Genomic DNA, 19100 nt, shown 5'->3' with positions numbered 1-19100 from the left:
CTTATCTAGAAATGAGCAGTGTTCTCCTAACTGGCTTCTCATCTTCACCTGCCCCACTCCAGTCTATTTTCAATGGAAGGCAGAGCGATATACGCGCGCGCGCGCGCGCGTGCGTGTGTGTGTGTGTGTGTGTGTGTGTGTGTGTGTGTGTGTGTGTGTGTTATGCGGGCCTCTCACTGTTGTGGCCTCTCCCGTTGTGGAGCACAGGCTACGGACGCGCAGGCTCAGCGGCCATGGCTCACGGGCCCAGCCGCTCCGCAGCATGTGGGATCTTCCCGGACCAGGGCATGAACCCATGTCCCCTGCATCGGCAGGCGGACTCTCAACCACTGTGCCATTCATCTCTGATCTGTGTTTTTTTTTTTTGCTGTGCCGGGTCTCAGTTGTGGCACATGGACTCCGTTGCTGTATGTGGGATCTTTTTAGTTGCGGCACAGGGGCTTCTTAGTTGTGGCATGCATGCAGAATCTAGTTCCCTGACCAGGGATCAAACCCGGGCCCCCTGTATTGGGAGCATGGAGTCTTACCCACTGGACCACCAGGGAAGTCCCTTCTGATCATTTTTTACTCTGATTTTATTTGTCTCCTTGGAAGCTTGCAGCATCTTGATCACCACTGGTCTGAAATTTCATGATGATGTGCTCTTGTGTTACTCTCTTTATTCAGTGCTTGGCACTTGCTAGATGCTTTCACTCTGGAAACATATGTCCTTCTGGGAAATCTTCTTGGATTATTTCTTTGATATTTTTATTCCTTTCATTTCCTCTATTCATTCTTTCTGGGACTCCTAGTTCTCAGCTAACTGGGTCTAATGGTCTAATCCCTTTAATTTTCTTTTCTTTCCTATCTATTCCATCTATTTATAGTTGTTTTAAGATTTATTCAACTCTGTCTTCCAATCTTTCCATTACTTTCACACATCTATCATCATCTTTTAAAAAACAAAACCTTTATTTTCTTAAGAACTGTTTTAGATTGTAAAGAAATTATGAATACAGAAAGTTCCCACATACCTCACACTCAGTTCCCTCTATTTTTAGCATCTTACATTAATGTGATACATTCCTTACAATTAACGAGCCAATATTAAGGCATTATTATGAACTAAAGCCCATAGTTTATTGAGATTTCCTTAATTTTTGCTGAGTTTCCTTTTGCTGTTCCAGGACCCCATTAGAACATCACGTTATATTTAGTTGTCATGTTTCCTTAGGCTACTCTTGACTTTGGCAACTTCTCAGATTTTCCTCGTTTTTGATGACCTTGACAGTTTCGAGGAGTACAAGTCAGGAATTTTCTAGAATGTCAAATTAGGATTTGTCTGTTTTTCTTAGGATTAGATTGGAGTTATTGGGTTTTGGGAGAAAGACCACAGAGGTTAATTGCCATTTCATCATATCAGGTGAAGGTACTTGCTATCAAAATGATCTGTCACTGTTCACGTTGACCTTGATCGCCTGGCTGAGGTAGCGTTTGCCAAGTTTCTTTCTTCTCCCTGCTTTTCCCTCCCTGTGTTTTTTGAAAGGATGCTGCTGTGTGCTGTCCACATGGGCTCCGGGGAACTAATGCTCCATCTCGTTGGAGGGCTCTCTCATCATATTTTTATATCCAGGAAATTTTTTTCCCTAAAAACATTGTTTTAAATAATCTTTTGTCTTTAGATTATGGTTGCAATAATATAACTTTCGAGGATATTGTTTTTAAAAGTTTTCCTAAGCTTTCTGCATTCTTCTTCCTCCAAGTTCCTTTTTATACGTTTGTTTCCTTCAGATCAGAATCTTTTCTCAAGCGCTTGTTGATTCTTGGCTGTCTGTTCATGTATTAAGACTGGGACATGACAAAGCTGATGGGAAGCTCTGTGTAGATGAGGCCTGTCAACTGGTGGGCAAACTGGCTCGCTTGTTTCACGAGGTGCATTAGTTTCCTGGCTGCTGTAACAAAGTACCACAAACTTGGTGGCTTAAAGCAACACAAGTTTATTCTGTCACAGTTCCAAAGGGTGGATGTCTGAAACCAGTCACGTGGGCTGAAAGCAAGGTGACTGCGGGGCCACGCTCCCTCCAGAGGCTCTAGAGGAGAACTGTTCCTTGCCTCTTCCGGCTTCTGGTGGATGCTGGAATTCCTTGGCTTGTGGCCACATCTCTTCAACCTCTGCCTCTGTCCTCTGTGTGTGTATGAAACTTCCCTCTGCCTCTCATGCCACTTGTGATGGCATTTAGGGCCCACTGGATAATCCAGGATAACTGTCTCACTTCAAGATCCTCAACTTAATCACATCTGCAGACTCCTTTTTTCTTATAAGGGAACAACGGCAGGTTTCTGGGATGAGGGCCTGATACCTTTGGATGGCCATTATTCAGCCCACTAGCACTTGTGGTGTCTGAAGTTTTTCACTTCATTGGTCAGTCCCTCCTTCAAGAACCTCCTCATCTCCTTCTGCCTAGCTGCCGTGTTCTTGGCACTGAGGGGATGGAGGGGGCATTACACCTTTAAGTAGGTAGACTTAAAAATATATATATATATATGCATGCTTATAGTAGAGAATTGCTGATGTCTGATGTCCCTAAGGCCGGAAAGACTTTAGTTCAACCTCTTCAGAGAGGGAACCCCAGCCCTGTGTGATGGTAGAGGAGGGATGGGGTGAGGGAATGATCTAGTTACTTTTTAAACAGATCTGTAACTCATTTTCCTCTCTGCTGCACCTCTACTTTCAGAGGTGTTGGCACCTTCCATTCCCGGGCCTTTCTGGGGCTCCTGATCAGGCAGAGTGAACCAGGCTGCTTCTGGATGGCCCTAGATATCAACTTTCTAGTTTTCTAAGTAAGAGACCACTTGTCTGTAAACTCTCCAGTTTCCCAAATTTTGTCATTGTTGTTGTCTTTGACCTTGTGGATTTTTATGCAACTAAAAAGACTCCCTTGTATGTGTGTGTGTGTGTGTGTGTGTGTGTGTGTGTGTTTTGTGTGTGTGTGTGTGTGTGTGTGTGTGTATTTTGGGAGGGAGCACAGGTTCAATTTGCCATTTAAAAAATTATGTGTTGCTCTTACAGGAATTATATAAAACAGTATGGAGATTCCTCAAGAAATTAAAAACAGAACTAAAGATCTAGAAATCCCACTTCTGGGTATACATCCAAAAGAAATAAAATCAGTATCCTGAAGAGGTATCTGCACTCCCACGTTCGTTGAAGCATTATTCACAATAGCCAAGATATGGAAACAACCTAAATATTGATTGATGGATAAATGGATAAAGAAAATGTGGCATGTATGTAAACCATAGAATATTACTCAGCCATAAACAAGAAGGAAGTTTGCCATTTGCAACAACATGGATGAGCCTGGAGGACAGTAGGCTAAATGAAATAAGTCAGACACAGAAAGACAAACACTCAGAAGCGGAACCATGGACGCGGAGAGTAGAATGGTGGTTGCCAGGGGCTGAGGGGAGGGGAAGGGGAAGATGTTGGTCAAGGAGCACAAGGTCTCAGTTATGCGGGATGAATAAGTTCTGGACATCTAATGTGCAGACAGTGTTTTCCAAACTGATTTTTAGCTGTAGAAGGGGGTCTCACCACCACCATTACCTGCAGCACTTTTGTGCTGACAATTATTTCCTTTTCTCCATGATTCTGTCAATGTGGAGAATTTCATTGATCAATTTTTCTAGTCTTAACTCAATGTTGCATTCCTGGAATAAATCTAACTTCGCTATTATGTGTGGCTCTCAGTGTGTGGTCCCCCAGCTGCAGCATCAGCATTGCCTGGGAACTTGTTAGAAAGGCAACTTCTCAGCCACCTCAGGCCTTCTGAATCCTAAGCTCTCAGGGTGGGGTCCAGTGTTTACCTGTGTTTTACCAAAGCCTTTCCGGTGGTTCCGATGCTCGATGTACGCCAACCTCTGAGAGCTCCCGTAGGAGAGGTATGTTGATTCTTCTCACCCTTCCCCACGAGAGTGTGGGATCATTTGGCTCTCGAGCTCTACCTTAAGGCCCACGGTGGGACCTGGAGGAGGGCGGCAGAAAGACTCACCACGTGTCTGTTTTAGAAGTAAATATTCCTTCCATGAAGGCCTCCGGGGGCATCCATTTGACCGGCAGCATCGCACAGCCTCCCTTTCGGTAGTAGCTCGCTCTGCAGGGAGAAGAGAAAAGCGGACTTGGTTCTGGAAATGGCTCTGAGCCAGGTACCTTGAGAGAGTGGCAACAACATCTACCGGTTGACAGACTGAAATTAACAAGGGGCGCTTGTGGTTCAGGAGGGGAGCAGGGGACACAGATCACCTAGTTAACAACCTTAGTGTCACCTCACAGGAGACAGAACAGCCCACTGCAGGTGTGAAAGGAGAGAGCTACGCAATGAGTAAAAATACCCACTGGCAGGTAGTTAGAGTTCCCTGATGGGTTTTGTTTATTACAGCTCACAATGCATAACATTACTCCAACCTTATAAGTACTGTTCTCGATGATCCACGGTAACGCGAGATCCCAAATGGGAGAATTGAGGGCAGGGCTGGTGTCCTACTCTGGATCCTCCTCGGCACTCACACAGCATCTAATTCAATACAGGTGCTCGACATGGAACCCTCTAGGCAGCAGGCGGGAAGCTGCATGCCATCGCAGAGCCCCCAGGAGAGCGCCTGCCTTCCATGGCACGAGGTGACTCACTAGTTTTTGTCACTGATGTCATTAATGCAACTGACTGATAAAAACTAATAACTGAATTCATACCACTGTGCTCCCATGCCTGGTGTGTTATGGGAGGCGGCTCCCCACCAGCTGCCTAGATTAATTACTCCAATAAACATGAACTGAGTACTTAGTATGTGTCAGGTGTTCTGCCACGTGCTGAGGACACAAATAAGTCATAGACTCTCTCTTCCAAGGTATGGTTTAGTGGAAGAAACAGACAGAATCAACTGCAGTAAGAACAACACGTGAGGATGTAGATTTGTACGAAGCTCGGTGACCAATGAAGAATGCATTTGTTCTACCCAAAGCGGGGGTAGAGTATAGGAGAAGTTTTTTGGGGGCGCTGTTGGAGCTGGAATGGCAAAGCAGCTCTCGAGGAAGACCATTCCTGACATGTGGCGTCGTGCGGTGCCTGTGGGAAGCCGGAGCTGTAGGGAAGTTGGGCGGTGAAGCCTAGAGCTGGGGAACTGTCGGTGCTGAGGATGGAGAGGAAGGGCCAGATCATGTGACTCACTAAGTCTCTCTGCAACATTTGTGTCTTAGAGCACAGGCTCTCCCAGGGTGCTCTGAGACAGGAGGGGAAGGAACGCTGAGACTCTGGGTGATAGAAGAGGGTGACGTGGAGCATTAGCAGGGTATGTGGTGGATACCAGTGGTAGATGACCGTAGCTGAAAACATTGCTAACTCCTAATTTCCTAGGTACTGCTGTCCTGTGGTAACAGGATGCCATCGGCATTCTTACCCCACGGAAATTGTTTACCAGTTCCGTGGGAGGCCTTCAAGGTCTCCCTTATTCTCCAAAGACTGAAAGGTCTACATGACAATCCCTCCTCACTCTACCTCCGGATTAGGGAAGGTGTAATTAGTGACCATGCAAGGGAGTCCCTTGCTCAGCTAATGGAGTGAGTCACTGTTGTAAATAATTAGACAAAGAAGAAACGGGAATTCCCTGGCAGTTCAGTGGTTGGGACTCTGCGCTTCCACTGCAGGGCAGGGGGCACGGGTTCAATCCCTGGCTGGGGAACTAAGATCCCCCATGCAGTGTGGCACAGACCAAAAAAAAAAAAAAAAAAAAAAACAGAAGAAGAAACTAGGGGTTGGGAAGAGAAGAGTGGGATAAAGTATAATAGAGTATTTTTTTAATTAGAATTTACTTTGTTTTTTAATGTAGCCTTAAGAATATTACAGGGGAAAAGAAATGAAGCTGAGCTAAGTACTTATGGGCTTTGAATACACTCCTGTGTCTCCTGGTGTGAGAAAAGAAGAGCCGATGAGCTGGGCCCAGTTTCCTGTCAGTTCTAAGGTGCTCTTGCCTGGGGTGATGGAAGCTAAGCCTGTTTAGAATTCCTGAGTATTGAGGAAAGGGGTCAAGCAACTTAAAGTTTACTTAGAAAACGTTTTCCATATCAAGTATCCAGGTTATTCTGTGTCTCAGAACATGTTAGGACTATAGAGTTGGAACGAGAAAGACAATCTAATTAACAGCTTAGTGTCAATTATCGCAGGCAGTGTTATCCTTGAATTAGCCCTTCAGGCATGAGCAATGATTAAGGCTTCCCATGTCTTGAAAAGGAACTTAATGACATTTTAGGTGGCAGGTTGACAAGGCAGCAGAGATGCTTTAGGGCACAAGCAGCCTTGTCACACTCTCTTGAGGGGGTTAAGCTGAGGAGGTGAGCTCTGATGGGTGATGGCAGGCTGTACTCACCGGTAGATGTCTCGAGCCATTCCGAAGTCTCCAATCTTGGCCACCCTTCCAGGGCCTGGACAGGTCAAGAGGCAGTTCCTGGCAGCAATGTCCCTGGGAAGAAAAAAAATGAGAAAATGCATTTCCTAATTTTATTCTTGAAAAGATAAATGTATAATACTCAGCACAAGGATTTTCACCTCCAATCTGAAGGTTCTCTTTTCTTCCCTATAGTTCCTTTCTACATTATACTTCAGTATGAAAAAAATAGCTAAGCAATTCTAGGTCTCAGAACTAAGAGGGAGGGGGGAAGGCGGAAGATGGCGGAAGAGTAAGACGCGGAGATCACCTTCCTCCCCACAGATACACCAGAAATACATCTACACGTGGAACAACTCCTACAGAACACCTACTGAAGGCTGGCAGAAGACCTCAGACCTCCCAAAAGGCAAGAAACTCCCCACGTACCTGGGTAGGGCAAAAGAAAAAAAGAAAAAACAGAGACAAAAGAATAGGGACGGCACCTGCACCAGTGGGAGGGAGCTGTGAAGGAGGAAAAGTTTCCACACACTAGGAAGCCCCTTCGCGGGCGGAGACTGCGGGAGGTGGAGGCGGGAGCTTCGAAGCTGCGGAGGAGAGCACAGCAACGGGTGCGGAGGGCAAAGCGGGGAGATTCCCGCACAGAGGATCGGTGCCGACCAGAACTCACCAGCCTGAGAGGCTTGTCTGCTCACCCGCCGGGGCGGGCGGGCTGCGAGCTGAGGCTCTGAGGCTCGGGTTTCGGTTTCGGACGGAGCGCAGGGAGAGGACTGGGGTTGGCGGCTTGAACATAGCCTGAAGGGGTTAGTGCACCACAGCTAGCCGCGAGGGAGTCCGGGGAAAAGTCTGCACCTGCTGAAGAGGCAGGAGACTTTTCCTTCCCTCTTTGTTTCCTGGGGCGTGAGGAGAGGGGTTTAAGAATGCTGCTTAAAGGAACTCCAGAGACGGGCGCGAGCCGCGGCTAAAAGCGCGAACCCCAGAGACGGGCGCGAGCCGCGGCGGAAAGCGCGGAATCCAGAGGCGGGCGGGAGACGCTAAGGCTGCTGCTGCCGCCACCAAGGGGCCTGTGTGCGAGCACAGGTCACTCTCCACACCCCTCTTCCGCGGAGCCAGTGCAGCCCGCCACTGCCAGGTTCCCGGGATCCAGGGACAACTTCCCCGGGAGAACGCACAGCGTGCCTCAGGCTGGTGCAAAGTCACGCCGGCCTTTGCCTTTGCCACCGCAGGCCCGCCCCGCACTCCGTGCCCCTCCCTCCCCGCCGGCCTGAGTGCGCCAGAGCCCCCGAATCAGCGTCTCTTTTAACCCCATCCTGTCTGAGCAAAAAACAGACGCCCTCCAGCGACCTACACGCAGTGGCAGGGCCAAATCCAAAGCTGAGCCCTGGGAGCTGTGAGAACAAAGAAGAGAAAGGGAAATCTCTCCCAGCGCCTGAGAAGCAGCGGATTAAAGCTCCACAATCAACTTGATGTACCCTGCATCTGTGGAATACCTGAATAGACAACCAATCATCCCAAATTAAGGAAGTGGACTTTAGGAGCAAGATCTATGATTTTTTCCCTTTTCCTCTTTTTGTGAATGTGTATGTGTATGCTTCTGTGTGAGATCTTGTCTATATAGTCTTGCTTCCACCATTTGTCCTAGGGTTCTATCCGTCCATGTTTTTAAAAAAAATTTTTTTTCTTAATAATTAATTTTAATAACGTTATTATACTTTACCTTCGTTCTTTCTTTCGTTCTTTCTTTCTTTCCTTCCTTCCTTCCCTCCTTTAGACAACGAATCATCCCAAATTGAGGAGGTGGTCTCTGACAGCAAGATTTATGATTTTTCCCCATTTACCTCTTTTAGTGAGGGTGTATGTGTATGCTTCTGTGTAAGATTTTGTCTGTATAGCTTTGCTTACAACATTTGTCCTAAGGTTCTATCTGTCCCTTTTTTTTTCTAAGTAAGAATTTTTTAATTCAATAACTTTATTATACTTTATTTTATTTTTACTGTATCTTCTTTCTTTCTGTCTTTTTTCCTTCTTTCCCTCCTTCCTTACTTCCTCCCTCCCTCCCTCTTTTCTTTCCTTCTTGCTTTCTTTCCTTCTTTGCTTCTTTCTTTCTTTCTTCCTTCCTTCCTACCCTCCTTTCCTTCTTTCTTTCCTCATACTTCTACTAATTCCCTCTACTTTTTCTCCCTTTTATCCTGAGCCGTGTGGATGAAAAGCTCTTGGTGCTCCAGCCAGGAGGAAGGGCTCTGCCTCTGAGGTAGGAGAGCCAACTTCAGGACACTGGTCAACAAGAGACCTCCCAGCTCCACATAATATCAAACGGCGAAAATCTCCCAGAGACCTCCATCTTAACACCAGCACCCAGCTTCACTCAACGACCAGCAAGCCACAGTGCTGGAAAACCTATGCCAAACAACTAGCAAAACAGGAACACAACCCCACCCATTAGCAGAGAGGCTGCCTAAAATCATAATAAGGCCACAGACACCCCAAAACACACCACCAGACGTGAACCTGCCCACTAGAGAGACAAGATCCAGCCTCATCCACCACAACACAGGCACTAGTCCCCTCCACCAGGAAGCCTACACAACCCACTGAACCAACCTTAGCCACTGGAGACAGACATCAAAAACAGGAGGAACTACGAACCTGCAGCCTGCAAAAAGGAGACCCCAAACACAGTAAGATAAGCAAAATGAGAAGACAGAAAAACACACAGCAGATAAAGGAGCAAGATAAAAATGCACCAGACCTAACAAATGAAGAGGAAATAGGCAGTCTACCTGAAAAAGAATTCAGAATAATGATAGTAAGGTTGATCCGAAATCTTGGAGATAGAATGGACAATAGAATGGACAAAATGCAAGAATCAGTTAACAAGGACCTAGAAGAACTAAAGATGAAACAGGCAACGATGAACAACACAATAAATAAAATTAAAAGTACTCTAGATGGGATCAATAGCAGAACAACTGAGGCAGAAGAACGGATAAGTGACCTGGAAGATAAAATAGTGGAAATAACTACTGCAGAGCAGAATAAAGAAAAAAGAATGAAAAGAACTGAGGACAGTCTCAGAAACCTCTGGGACAACATTAAACGCACCAACATTCGAATTATAGGGGTTCCAGAAGAAGAAGAGAAAAAGAAAGAGACTGAGAAAATATTTGAAGAGATTATAGTTGAAAACTTCCCTAATATGGGAAAGGAAATAGTTAATCAAGTCCAGGAAGCACAGAGAGTCCCATACAGGATAAATACAAGGAGAAATACGCCAAGACACATATTAATCAAACTGTCAAAAATTAAATACAAAGAAAGCATATTAAAAGCAGCAAGGGAAAAACAACAAATAACACATAAGGGAATCCCCATAAGGTTAACAGCTGATCTCTCAGCAGAAACCCTACAAGCCAGAAGGGAGTGGCAGGACATACTGAAAGTGATGAAGGAGAAAAACCTGCAGCCAAGACTACTCTACCCAGCAAGGATCTCATTCAGATTTGATGGAGAAATTAAAACCTTTACAGACAAGCAAAAGCTGAGAGAGTTCAGCACCACCAAACCAGCTTTACAACAAATGCTAAAGGATCTTCTCTAGGCAAGAAACACAAGAGAAGGAAAAGACCTATAATAACGAACCCAAAACAATTTAGAAAATGGGAATAGGAACATACATATCGATAATTACCTTAAATGTAAATGGACTAAATGCTCCCACCAAAAGACACAGATTAGCTGAATGGATACAAAAACAAGACCCTTATATATGCTGTCTACAAGAGACCCACTTCAGACCTAGAGACACATACAGACTGAAAGTAAGGGGATGGAAAAAGATATTCCATGCAAATGGAAACCAAAAGAAAGCTGGAGTAGCAATACTCATATCAGAGAAAATAGACTTTAAAATAAGGACTATTAAAAGAGACAAAGAAGGACACTACATAATGATCAAGGGATCGATCCAAGAAGAAGATATAACAATTGTAAATATTTATGTACCCAACATAGGAGCACCTCAATACATAAGGCAAATACTAACAGCCATAAAAGGGGAAATCGACAGTAACACATTCATAGTAGGGGACTTAAACACCCCACTTTCACCCATGGACAGATCATCCAAAATGAAAATAAATAAGGAAACACAAGCTTTAAATGATACATTAAACAAGATGGACTTAATTGATATTTATAGGACACTCCATCCAAAAACAACAGAATACACATTTTTCTCAAGTGCTCATGGAACATTCTCCAGGATAGATCATATCTTAGGTCACAAATCAAGCCTTGGTAAATTTAAGAAAATTGAAATTGTATCAAGTATCTTTTCTGACCACAACGCCATGAGACTAGATATCAATTACAGGAAAAGATCTCTAAAAAATACAAACACACGGAGGCTAAACAATACACTACTTAATAATGAAGTGATCACTGAAGAAATCAAAGAGGAAATCAAAAAATACCTAGAAACAAATGACAATGGAGACACAACGACCCAAAACCTGTGGGATGCAGCAAAAGCAGTTCTAAGGGGGAAGTTTATAGCAATACAAGCCCACCTTAAGAAGCAGGAAACATCTCGAATAAACAACCTAACCTTGCACCTCAAGCAATTAGAGAAAGAAGAACAAAAAAACCCCAAAGCTAGCAGAAGGAAAGAAATCATAAAAATCAGATCAGAAATAAATGAAAAAGAAATGAAGGAAACAATAGCAAAGATCAATAAAACTAAAAGCTGGTTCTTTGAGAAGATAAACAAAATAGATAAACCACTAGCCAGACTCATCAGAAAAAAAGGGAGAAGACTCAAATCAATAGAATTAGAAATGAAAAAGGAGAGGTAACAACTGACACTCCAGAAATAAAAGAGATCATGAGAGATTACTACAAGCAACTCTATGCCAATAAAATGGACAATCTGGAAGAAATGGACAAATTCTTAGAAATGCACAACCTGCCAAGACTGAATCAGGAAGAAATAGAAAATATGAACAGACCAATCACAAGCACTGAAATTGAAACTGTGATTAAAAATCTTCCAACAAAGAAAAGCCCAGGACCAGATGGCTTCACAGGCGAATTCTATCAAACATTTAGAGAAGAGCTAACACCTATCCTTCTCAAACTCTTCCAAAATATAGCAGAGGGAGGAACACTCCCAAACTCCTTCTACGAGGCCACCATCACCTTGATACCAAAACCAGACAAGGATGTCACAAAGAAAGAAAACTACAGGCCAGTATCACTGATGAACATAGATGCAAAAATCCTCAACAAAATACTAGCAAACAGAATCCAACAGCACATTAAAAGGATCATACACCATGATCAAGTGGGGTTTATTCCAGGAATGCAAGGATTCTTCAATATACGCAAATCTATCAATGTGATACACCATATTAACAAATTGAAGGAGAAAAACCATATGATCATCTCAATAGATGCAGAGAAAGCTTTTGACAAAATTCAACACCCATTTATGATAAAAACCCTGCAGAAAGTAGGCATAGAGGGAACTTTCCTCAACATAATAAAGGCCATATATGACAAGCCCACAGCAAACATCATCCTCAATGGTGAAAAACTGAAAGCATTTCCACTAAGATCAGGAACAAGACAAGGTTGCCCACTCTCACCACTCTTATTCAACATAGTTTTGGAAGTTTTAGCCACAGCAATCAGAGAAGAAAAGGAAATAAAAGGAATCCAAATCGGAAAAGAAGAAGTAAAGCTGTCACTGTTTGCAGATGACATGATCCTATACATAGAGAACCCTAAAGATGCTACCAGAAAACTACTAGAGCTAATCAATGAATTTGGTAAAGTGGCAGGATACAAAATTAATGCACAGAAATCTCTGGCATTCCTATATACTAATGATGAAAAATCTGAAAGTGAAATCAAGAAAACACTCCCATTTACCATTGCAACAAAAAGAATAAAATATCTAGGAATAAACCTACCTAAGGAGACAAAAGACCTGTATGCAGAAAATTATAAGACACTGATGAAAGAAATTAAAGATGATACAAATAGATGGAGAGATATACCATGTTCTTGGATAGGAAGAATCAACATTGTGAAAATGACTCTACTACCCAAAGCAATCTATAGATTCAATGCAATCCCTATCAAACTACCACTGGCATTTTTCACAGAACTAGAACAAAAAATCTTAAAATTTGTATGGAGACACAAAAGACCCCGAATAGCCAAAGCAATCTTGAGAACGAAAGAAGGAACTGGAGGAATCAGGCTCCCTGACTTCAGACTATACTACAAAGCTACAGTTATCAAGACGGTATGGTACTGGCACAAAAACAGAAAGATAGATCAATGGAATAGGATAGAAAGCCCAGAGATAAACCCATGTACATATGGACACCTTATCTTTGATAAAGGTGGCAGTAATGTACAGTGGAGAAAGGACAGCCTCTTCAATAAGTGGTGTTGGGAAAACTGGACAGGTACATGTAAAAGTATGAGATTAGATCATTCCCTAACACCATACACAAAAATAAGCTCAAAATGGATTAAAGACCTAAATGTAAGGCCAGAAACTATCAAACTCTTAGAGGAAAACATAGGCAGAACACTCTATGACATAAATCACAGCAAGATCCTTTCTGACCCACCTCCTAGAGTAATGGAAATAAAAACAAAAATAAACAAATGGGACCTAATGAAACTTCAAAGCTTTTGCACAGCAAAGGAAACCATAAACAAGACCAAAAGACAACCCTCTGAATGGGAGAAAATATTTGCAAATGAAGCAACCGACAAAGGATTAATCTCCAAAATTTACAAGCAGCTCATGCAGCTCAATAACAAAAAAACAAACAACCCAATCCAAAAATGGGCAGAAGACCTAAATAGACATTTCTCCAAAGAAGATATACAGACTGCCAACAAACACATGAAAGATGGCTCAACATCATTAATCATTAGAGAAATGCAAATCAAAACTACAATGAGATATCATCTCACACCAGTCAGAATGGCCATCATCAAAAAATCTAGAAACAATAAATGCTGGAGAGGGTGTGGAGAAAAGGGGACACTCTTGCACTGCTGGTGGGAATGTGAATTGGTTCAGCCACTATGGAGAACAGTATGGAGGTTCCTTAAAAAACTACAAATAGAACTACCATATGACCCAGCAGTCCCACTACTGGGCATATACCCTGAGAAAACCAAAATTCAAAAAGAGTCATGTACCAAAATGTTCATTGCAGCTCTATTTACAATAGCCCGGAGATGGAAACAACCTAAGTGCCCATCATTGGATGAATGGATAAAGAAGATGTGGCACATATATACAATGGAATATTACTCAGCCATAAAAAGAGACGAAATTGAGCTATTTGTAATGAGGTGGATAGACCTAGAGTCTGTCATACAGAGTGAAGTAAGTCAGAAAGAAAAAGACAAATACCGTATGCTAACACATATATATGGAATTTAAGAAAAAAAATGTCATGAAGAACCTAGGGGTAAAGCAGGAATAAAGACGCAGACCTCCTAGAGAACGGACTTGAGGTTATGGGGGGGGGAAGGGTGAGCTGTGACAGGGCGAGAGAGAGTCATGGGCATATACACACTAACAAACGTAGTAAGGTAGATAGCTAGTGGGAAGCAGCCGCATGGCACAGGGATATTGGCTCGGTGCTTTGTGACAGCCTGGAGGGGTGGGATAGGGAAGGTGGGAGGGAGGGAGACGCAAGAGGGAAGACATATGGGAACATATGTTTATGTATGACCGATTCACTTTGTTATAAAGCAGAAACTAACACACCATTGTAAAGCAATTATACCCCAATAAAGATGTTAAAAAAAAAAAAAAGAACTAAGAGGGAAATGGAAAAGGATTTGGGGAGATGATTGAAATGTTTAATGGGATAATGATAATGAAAATAACTATAATAGGAATAGAAAAGTGATTGGCCTTTTACTGTGTACTTAAGCATTGTTCTATGTGCTTCATATCTAATTCTCACAACTCTGTAGGACACAAGGTGCTATCATTATCCTTATTTTATCAAAAACACTTAAGCTAAGAGAAGATAACAGAGGGACGTAAGAAATGCGTTTGGCTGTAGGCTATCGTTCTGTACAGATTGCTGGTTGGTTTTTGCCGGCTGGATGAAGAAGTATCCTGGAACAGCATAATTTCCATGACCAGATTCAAGTAGGTCAAAGTATTCCCAAATACTTCTAGTTTTATTTTTTAATAAGCCATTATGGTTTTTACATCTGTGATTTTATCTAAAGCCTTTGCTAAGCTGTATGCATCATAGCTATGTGGCCAAAGAATCGCTTCTTTCGAGTTAGAAAGTTACCTTGTCTTCTTAGTTGTTATTCTCCAGATGGCCTATCCTCCCATAGCACACCTGTAAGCCTTGATCAGAAGCTTTCCAAGATTCATCAACTTCTACTCACTGACTGCTAACCCATTCTTTTTTTTTTTTTTTTAACGGTACGTGGGCCTCTCACTGTTGTGGCCTCTCCCGTTGCAGAGAACAGGCTCCGGACGTGCAGGCTCAGTGGCCATGACTCACGGGCCCAGCCGCTCCGCGGCATGTGGGATTTTCCCGGACCGGGGCACAAACCCGTGTCCCCTGCATCGGCAGGTGGACTCTCAACCACGGCACCACCAGGGAAGCCCCGCTAACCCATTCTTGACATGCATGTGGGGATTAAGGATGCAGCCAGAAGAAGTCTGGAATGGGTTTCTAATAACATTAAAGTCCTGGACGGGGAAAAAAAAAAAAGTACTCCTTGGGGTAACAGGTGGTGTTTTCACATTTTCAGTTGGTTTCATGAAGGTTCTGACCTTTGGCTGAGAAAGAAGGACATGGAGAATAAACAACTGGATAGTATTAAAAATAGGGTCTGGATAGGGCCTCATGGCTTAGGAGATCAGAACAATGGGTCAGGGTGGGAGATGGATGTCATTAATGCCACTGCCCTGATCCAGAAGGTTTAAGTTGAATTTCGAGGAGCAATGGTTCATAAAATGCCCTAAGGCAACCATAAAAGCATAACATATATGACATCAAAAAGAAGAAAAAAATAGTAAGAGATATAGCCACTGCTTCTCAAGAGAAATATAGTGAAATAGACCAGGAACAATATTTATGGATCCAGAAAGGTCTTTCCATTGATGTGCAGGGAATGGTTGCTTAAAAAATTGATCTTGAATCTAATGGCAGGAAAGTAAAGGTAACATCATAGAACACACCAAGAATTGGTAGAATGACACATATTTATTGAAATGGCAATAAAGCATGTCCAAAGGAAAGAGATCTAATAGAAAAATGGAAGCATGTGGATCTGGTGAGGGAGCTCCACTCTGAATTCAGCAGGTGTGGTTGCATGGGAGTCTGCGAATCTTAAGGCAGACACTGGGTGGAGGAAAGAGAATTAAGGTAAACCTATTGGGGGAGTGTGCCACAGACCTCAAGCCAGTTAGAAGATGTAAAAGATGCTTTCTTCAAACCAATTACCTCAGAAGACAGCTTTGATCGAGATGGACAATTTCTGCTAGTAGTCACCCTTTGCTTATAAAGCGATCATCTGATACATTATTGATTCAATCTCTGACAATTTCATTTCTCAAAAAAGATAAAAGGAGCAACAAACTCTTACTCTGGGATCTAATTCTGACCTTCAGTAACTATTTACAGATATGAAAGCCATAAGAATCTTAAGAGAATATGATCCTGTTATCTTATTATCTGTAATAACAGCACTGGATATAGTCAACATGTTATCATGCCTCTAGGAAAGCAGATTTCTAAACGTCAGAGGAAAGATGGATATGATCCCTCAGTCAGAGAATCTGGATGCTTGGTGACTAATGTGGGAGTGGAGATAAAAAGGCAGAAATGGGGACTTCCCTGGTGGTCCAGTGGTAAAGAATCCACCTTCCAATGCAGGGGATGCAGGTTTGATCCCTGGTCAGGGAACTAAGATCCCACATGCCGCGGGGCAACTGAACCCGTGCACCGCAACTACTGAGCTCGCATGCCTCAACTAGAGAACCTGCATGCCACAAACTACAGAGCCCACGTGCTCTGGAACCTGTGCGACACAACTAGAGAGAGAAAAAACCTGCACGCCACAACTAGAGAGAAGTCCGTGCACAGCAACGAAGAGCCCGCATGCCTCAACGAGGATCCCATGTGCCGCAACTAAGACCCGAAGCAGCCAAAAATAAATAAAATAATAAATAAATCTTTTTTTTTTTTTTTAAAGGCAGAAACGACCTCAGGGAGAAGCGAAGGGAGAGATCTGAAGTCACCAAGGGGACAGCACATGTTGCTCTCGGATGAGCCCAGATTTAGAGGACGTGGACAAAAGATGGCAAGATGGCTCTAGCCAAGGACTAATTCCAAAAAGAGTACAACCTTGTCATGTCTGAACAACAATAAAGCCCAGAGCTGAGATTTATGGAAAGCTGTGTACATATTAAAAAGGGCAAGAATAACAATGGCAGGGTTGGAGGAGAACAGAAAGAATGGAGCCTGGCTTCTCTTTTACTTCTGTTATTTCTATCAAGCACAATGATCTGCAAGTTGGAAAGGTTGAAAATCAACAGGAAGATCTGAAGATCAAAGTGATGAAGTGACAGTCAAAGGATGAGCTGATGTGAGCGTCTCGCCTTGTTTCAGGAATGGTTCTGGGAAGCTAGGCCAGTGTATTTCTTGACCTTCAACTTCCCCATTTTTATTAGGGAAGGAAGCATAGCTTGTTATCTACCTACACGCTTTTCTATTTCTAAACTCATACATATTCTCTCCTTTTCTACGTTGTATTACATATTCTAATTATTAGGAACATGTCTTATACTCTTGGATGGGTTAATGAACGTTTATTAGTTCACCAGGTTGTTATTTACTAAATTAGAAGCAAATGGTTAGGAAGAGCTTTGCAAAGAGCCTAACAATCTATTTGACTTTTCAGGTTTCAGAATCAAGCTGTCTGCTGAGAAAGCCATGAATGGCCACATGGAAAGAAATACGTGTCATCTCTCATGTCTATAGCATTACACATGGACTTGATGTACCAATGAAAACACCATTTAAACACAAGGAGTAGAGTAGAAGAAATGAAGTACAGAGGTGGAGAAAATAATCGTTATTTTTCATTTCAGAGTATTTTAGAAAAAAATAATTTATCCAATAAACATTTATTGTGCCCCACCATGTGCCAGTGATATGAAGATGAATAAAACAGGGTCCTTGCCTTCGAGTTACTCATAGTCAGATATGTGAAAATATAAACTCCTTAAACGTCCCTTAAGGAGCCCAGTTTTCTAGATATGGAAACGTTCACATGATCTAGGACTTGACACAGGCAGGAGTCCCTGCAGGGGGTCAGGTATAGCTCATCTGGGTCTCCAGTGCTGGTATGGATGTCTTATGATCCCACTTTACATATGGGCCAGATGAAGCCCTGGTAGAGTGGTAACCATCTTAAAGACAAAGCTGAGCCATCCAGACAGCTTTGGAGAGAGACCTATTGTTCTGCTCTGAAGGCACGATCTGGGCCCCTGAGACATGCAGGGAAGCATACAGAAGGTGGGGGTAGAGCAAGGCCACTTAGACTCACCGGTGGATGAAGTGATTTTCCTCTAGATACTGGCAGCCACAGGCGATGTCCCGAGCCACGTGCAGGAGGTCCAGCATGGCCAGGGAGGAGGGCTGATTCTGTGGCAGACAGAAGTGACCAGCTGATGAGAAGTTCTTGGGGGAGAGAAGATCTGAAACACTTCCCATGCTTGCTAGGAGGCCACACAGGTGCGCCACCCCCAGGGTCTCAGCCCTGGCTGCACATTCGAAATCACCTGGCGGCTTAAAAAAATGCAGATGCCTGGGCCTCAGCCCAGACCAAAGACTCCATCTCTGCAGGTGGGCGCAACATTTACAAGGTCACAGCTCCCAGATGAGTGGGGCTGGAGCCCTAAACCACAGGAACCGGGACTGGCAGACGTCCTGCCCCTTTGCACTTTTTCTGCCCATTCTTCCACCTCAATCTTCATAAACATTTGGATCCCCCAAACGTACAAACAGGCCTGTAGGGAAATAAAGGGGGCTAATATTGTTTTAGAAATGCTCTAGTTAAATGCTTAAAAATATTTTTTAAAAAATTAATTTTCTTCCTGAAGACCTAGACCTGAAGTGGATTGAAAAAGGAAAGCTTCCAGAAAATGATGGGCAGCTGAAGAGCCATCTCCGGCCTTTCTGCATGATTCTCTTTTGTGCAAAAGCTGCTGCCGCCCCCTCACCCCCGCTGCCCCCGAGATGCACCCCGCCGTTGCCTCCCCACAGCCTGGTGGAGCCCCGGGAAGTCTTTTCTGAGGGCTATGCCCTCCTTGGTGTCTTTTAAATTCCTAAACCCCCAAGTCTGCAGCAACACATCGTCATGCAGTGTCACATTCACTGCGCTCTTCTGTGCCTATCTTACCATGTCCCCAAGGAAACTTCAAGGCACCCGAGGCAGGGCCTTCAGCGTCCACTTCCGTGGTCTCCAACACGACCCTTAGCTCGCTGCCGTGGTTCAGTGAACAAGGGGGTTCGTTGGTTGATTACAGCGGAACTAGGGTTTACCCAGATGCCAGCCACAGACCAGGGCCTCCCCGGGACTCCTTGGAGAGACAGCACGGGACTGAA

General features: G+C 43.6%; 2 protein-coding genes across 11 annotated transcripts in view; one reads left to right on the top strand and one right to left on the bottom strand.

Moving 5' to 3' along the window:
• CLIP4 (CAP-Gly domain containing linker protein family member 4) overlaps positions 1-3716 on the top strand; it is an 82417-nt gene extending 78701 nt beyond the window's left edge. For 8 of the 10 annotated variants that reach the window (XR_009544169.1, XR_009544167.1, XR_009544170.1 and 5 more), the window contains 2 exons: positions 2715-2820; positions 3050-3716. The gene's annotated coding sequence lies outside the window, so the exon portion shown is untranslated. The remainder of the gene's footprint in view (positions 1-2714; positions 2821-3049) is intronic. The other 2 variants (XR_009544166.1, XR_009544172.1) reach the window with 1 other exon arrangement.
• ALK (ALK receptor tyrosine kinase) overlaps positions 1-19100 on the bottom strand; it is a 713856-nt gene that overhangs the window by 6628 nt on the left and 688128 nt on the right. Inside the window, exons 25-27 of the mRNA XM_060168966.1 lie at positions 18040-18137; positions 6400-6492; positions 4032-4133 (exon numbers count right to left, since the gene is read on the bottom strand). Coding sequence (XP_060024949.1) covers positions 4032-4133; positions 6400-6492; positions 18040-18137 — 293 coding nt within the window. The remainder of the gene's footprint in view (positions 1-4031; positions 4134-6399; positions 6493-18039; positions 18138-19100) is intronic.

Source organism: Lagenorhynchus albirostris, chromosome 13 (assembly GCF_949774975.1).
Source record: "Lagenorhynchus albirostris chromosome 13, mLagAlb1.1, whole genome shotgun sequence".
Lineage (NCBI taxonomy): Eukaryota > Metazoa > Chordata > Mammalia > Artiodactyla > Delphinidae > Lagenorhynchus > Lagenorhynchus albirostris.
The sequence above is the reverse complement of the archived record's forward strand: the minus strand, read 5'-3'. Positions and strand labels throughout refer to the sequence as shown.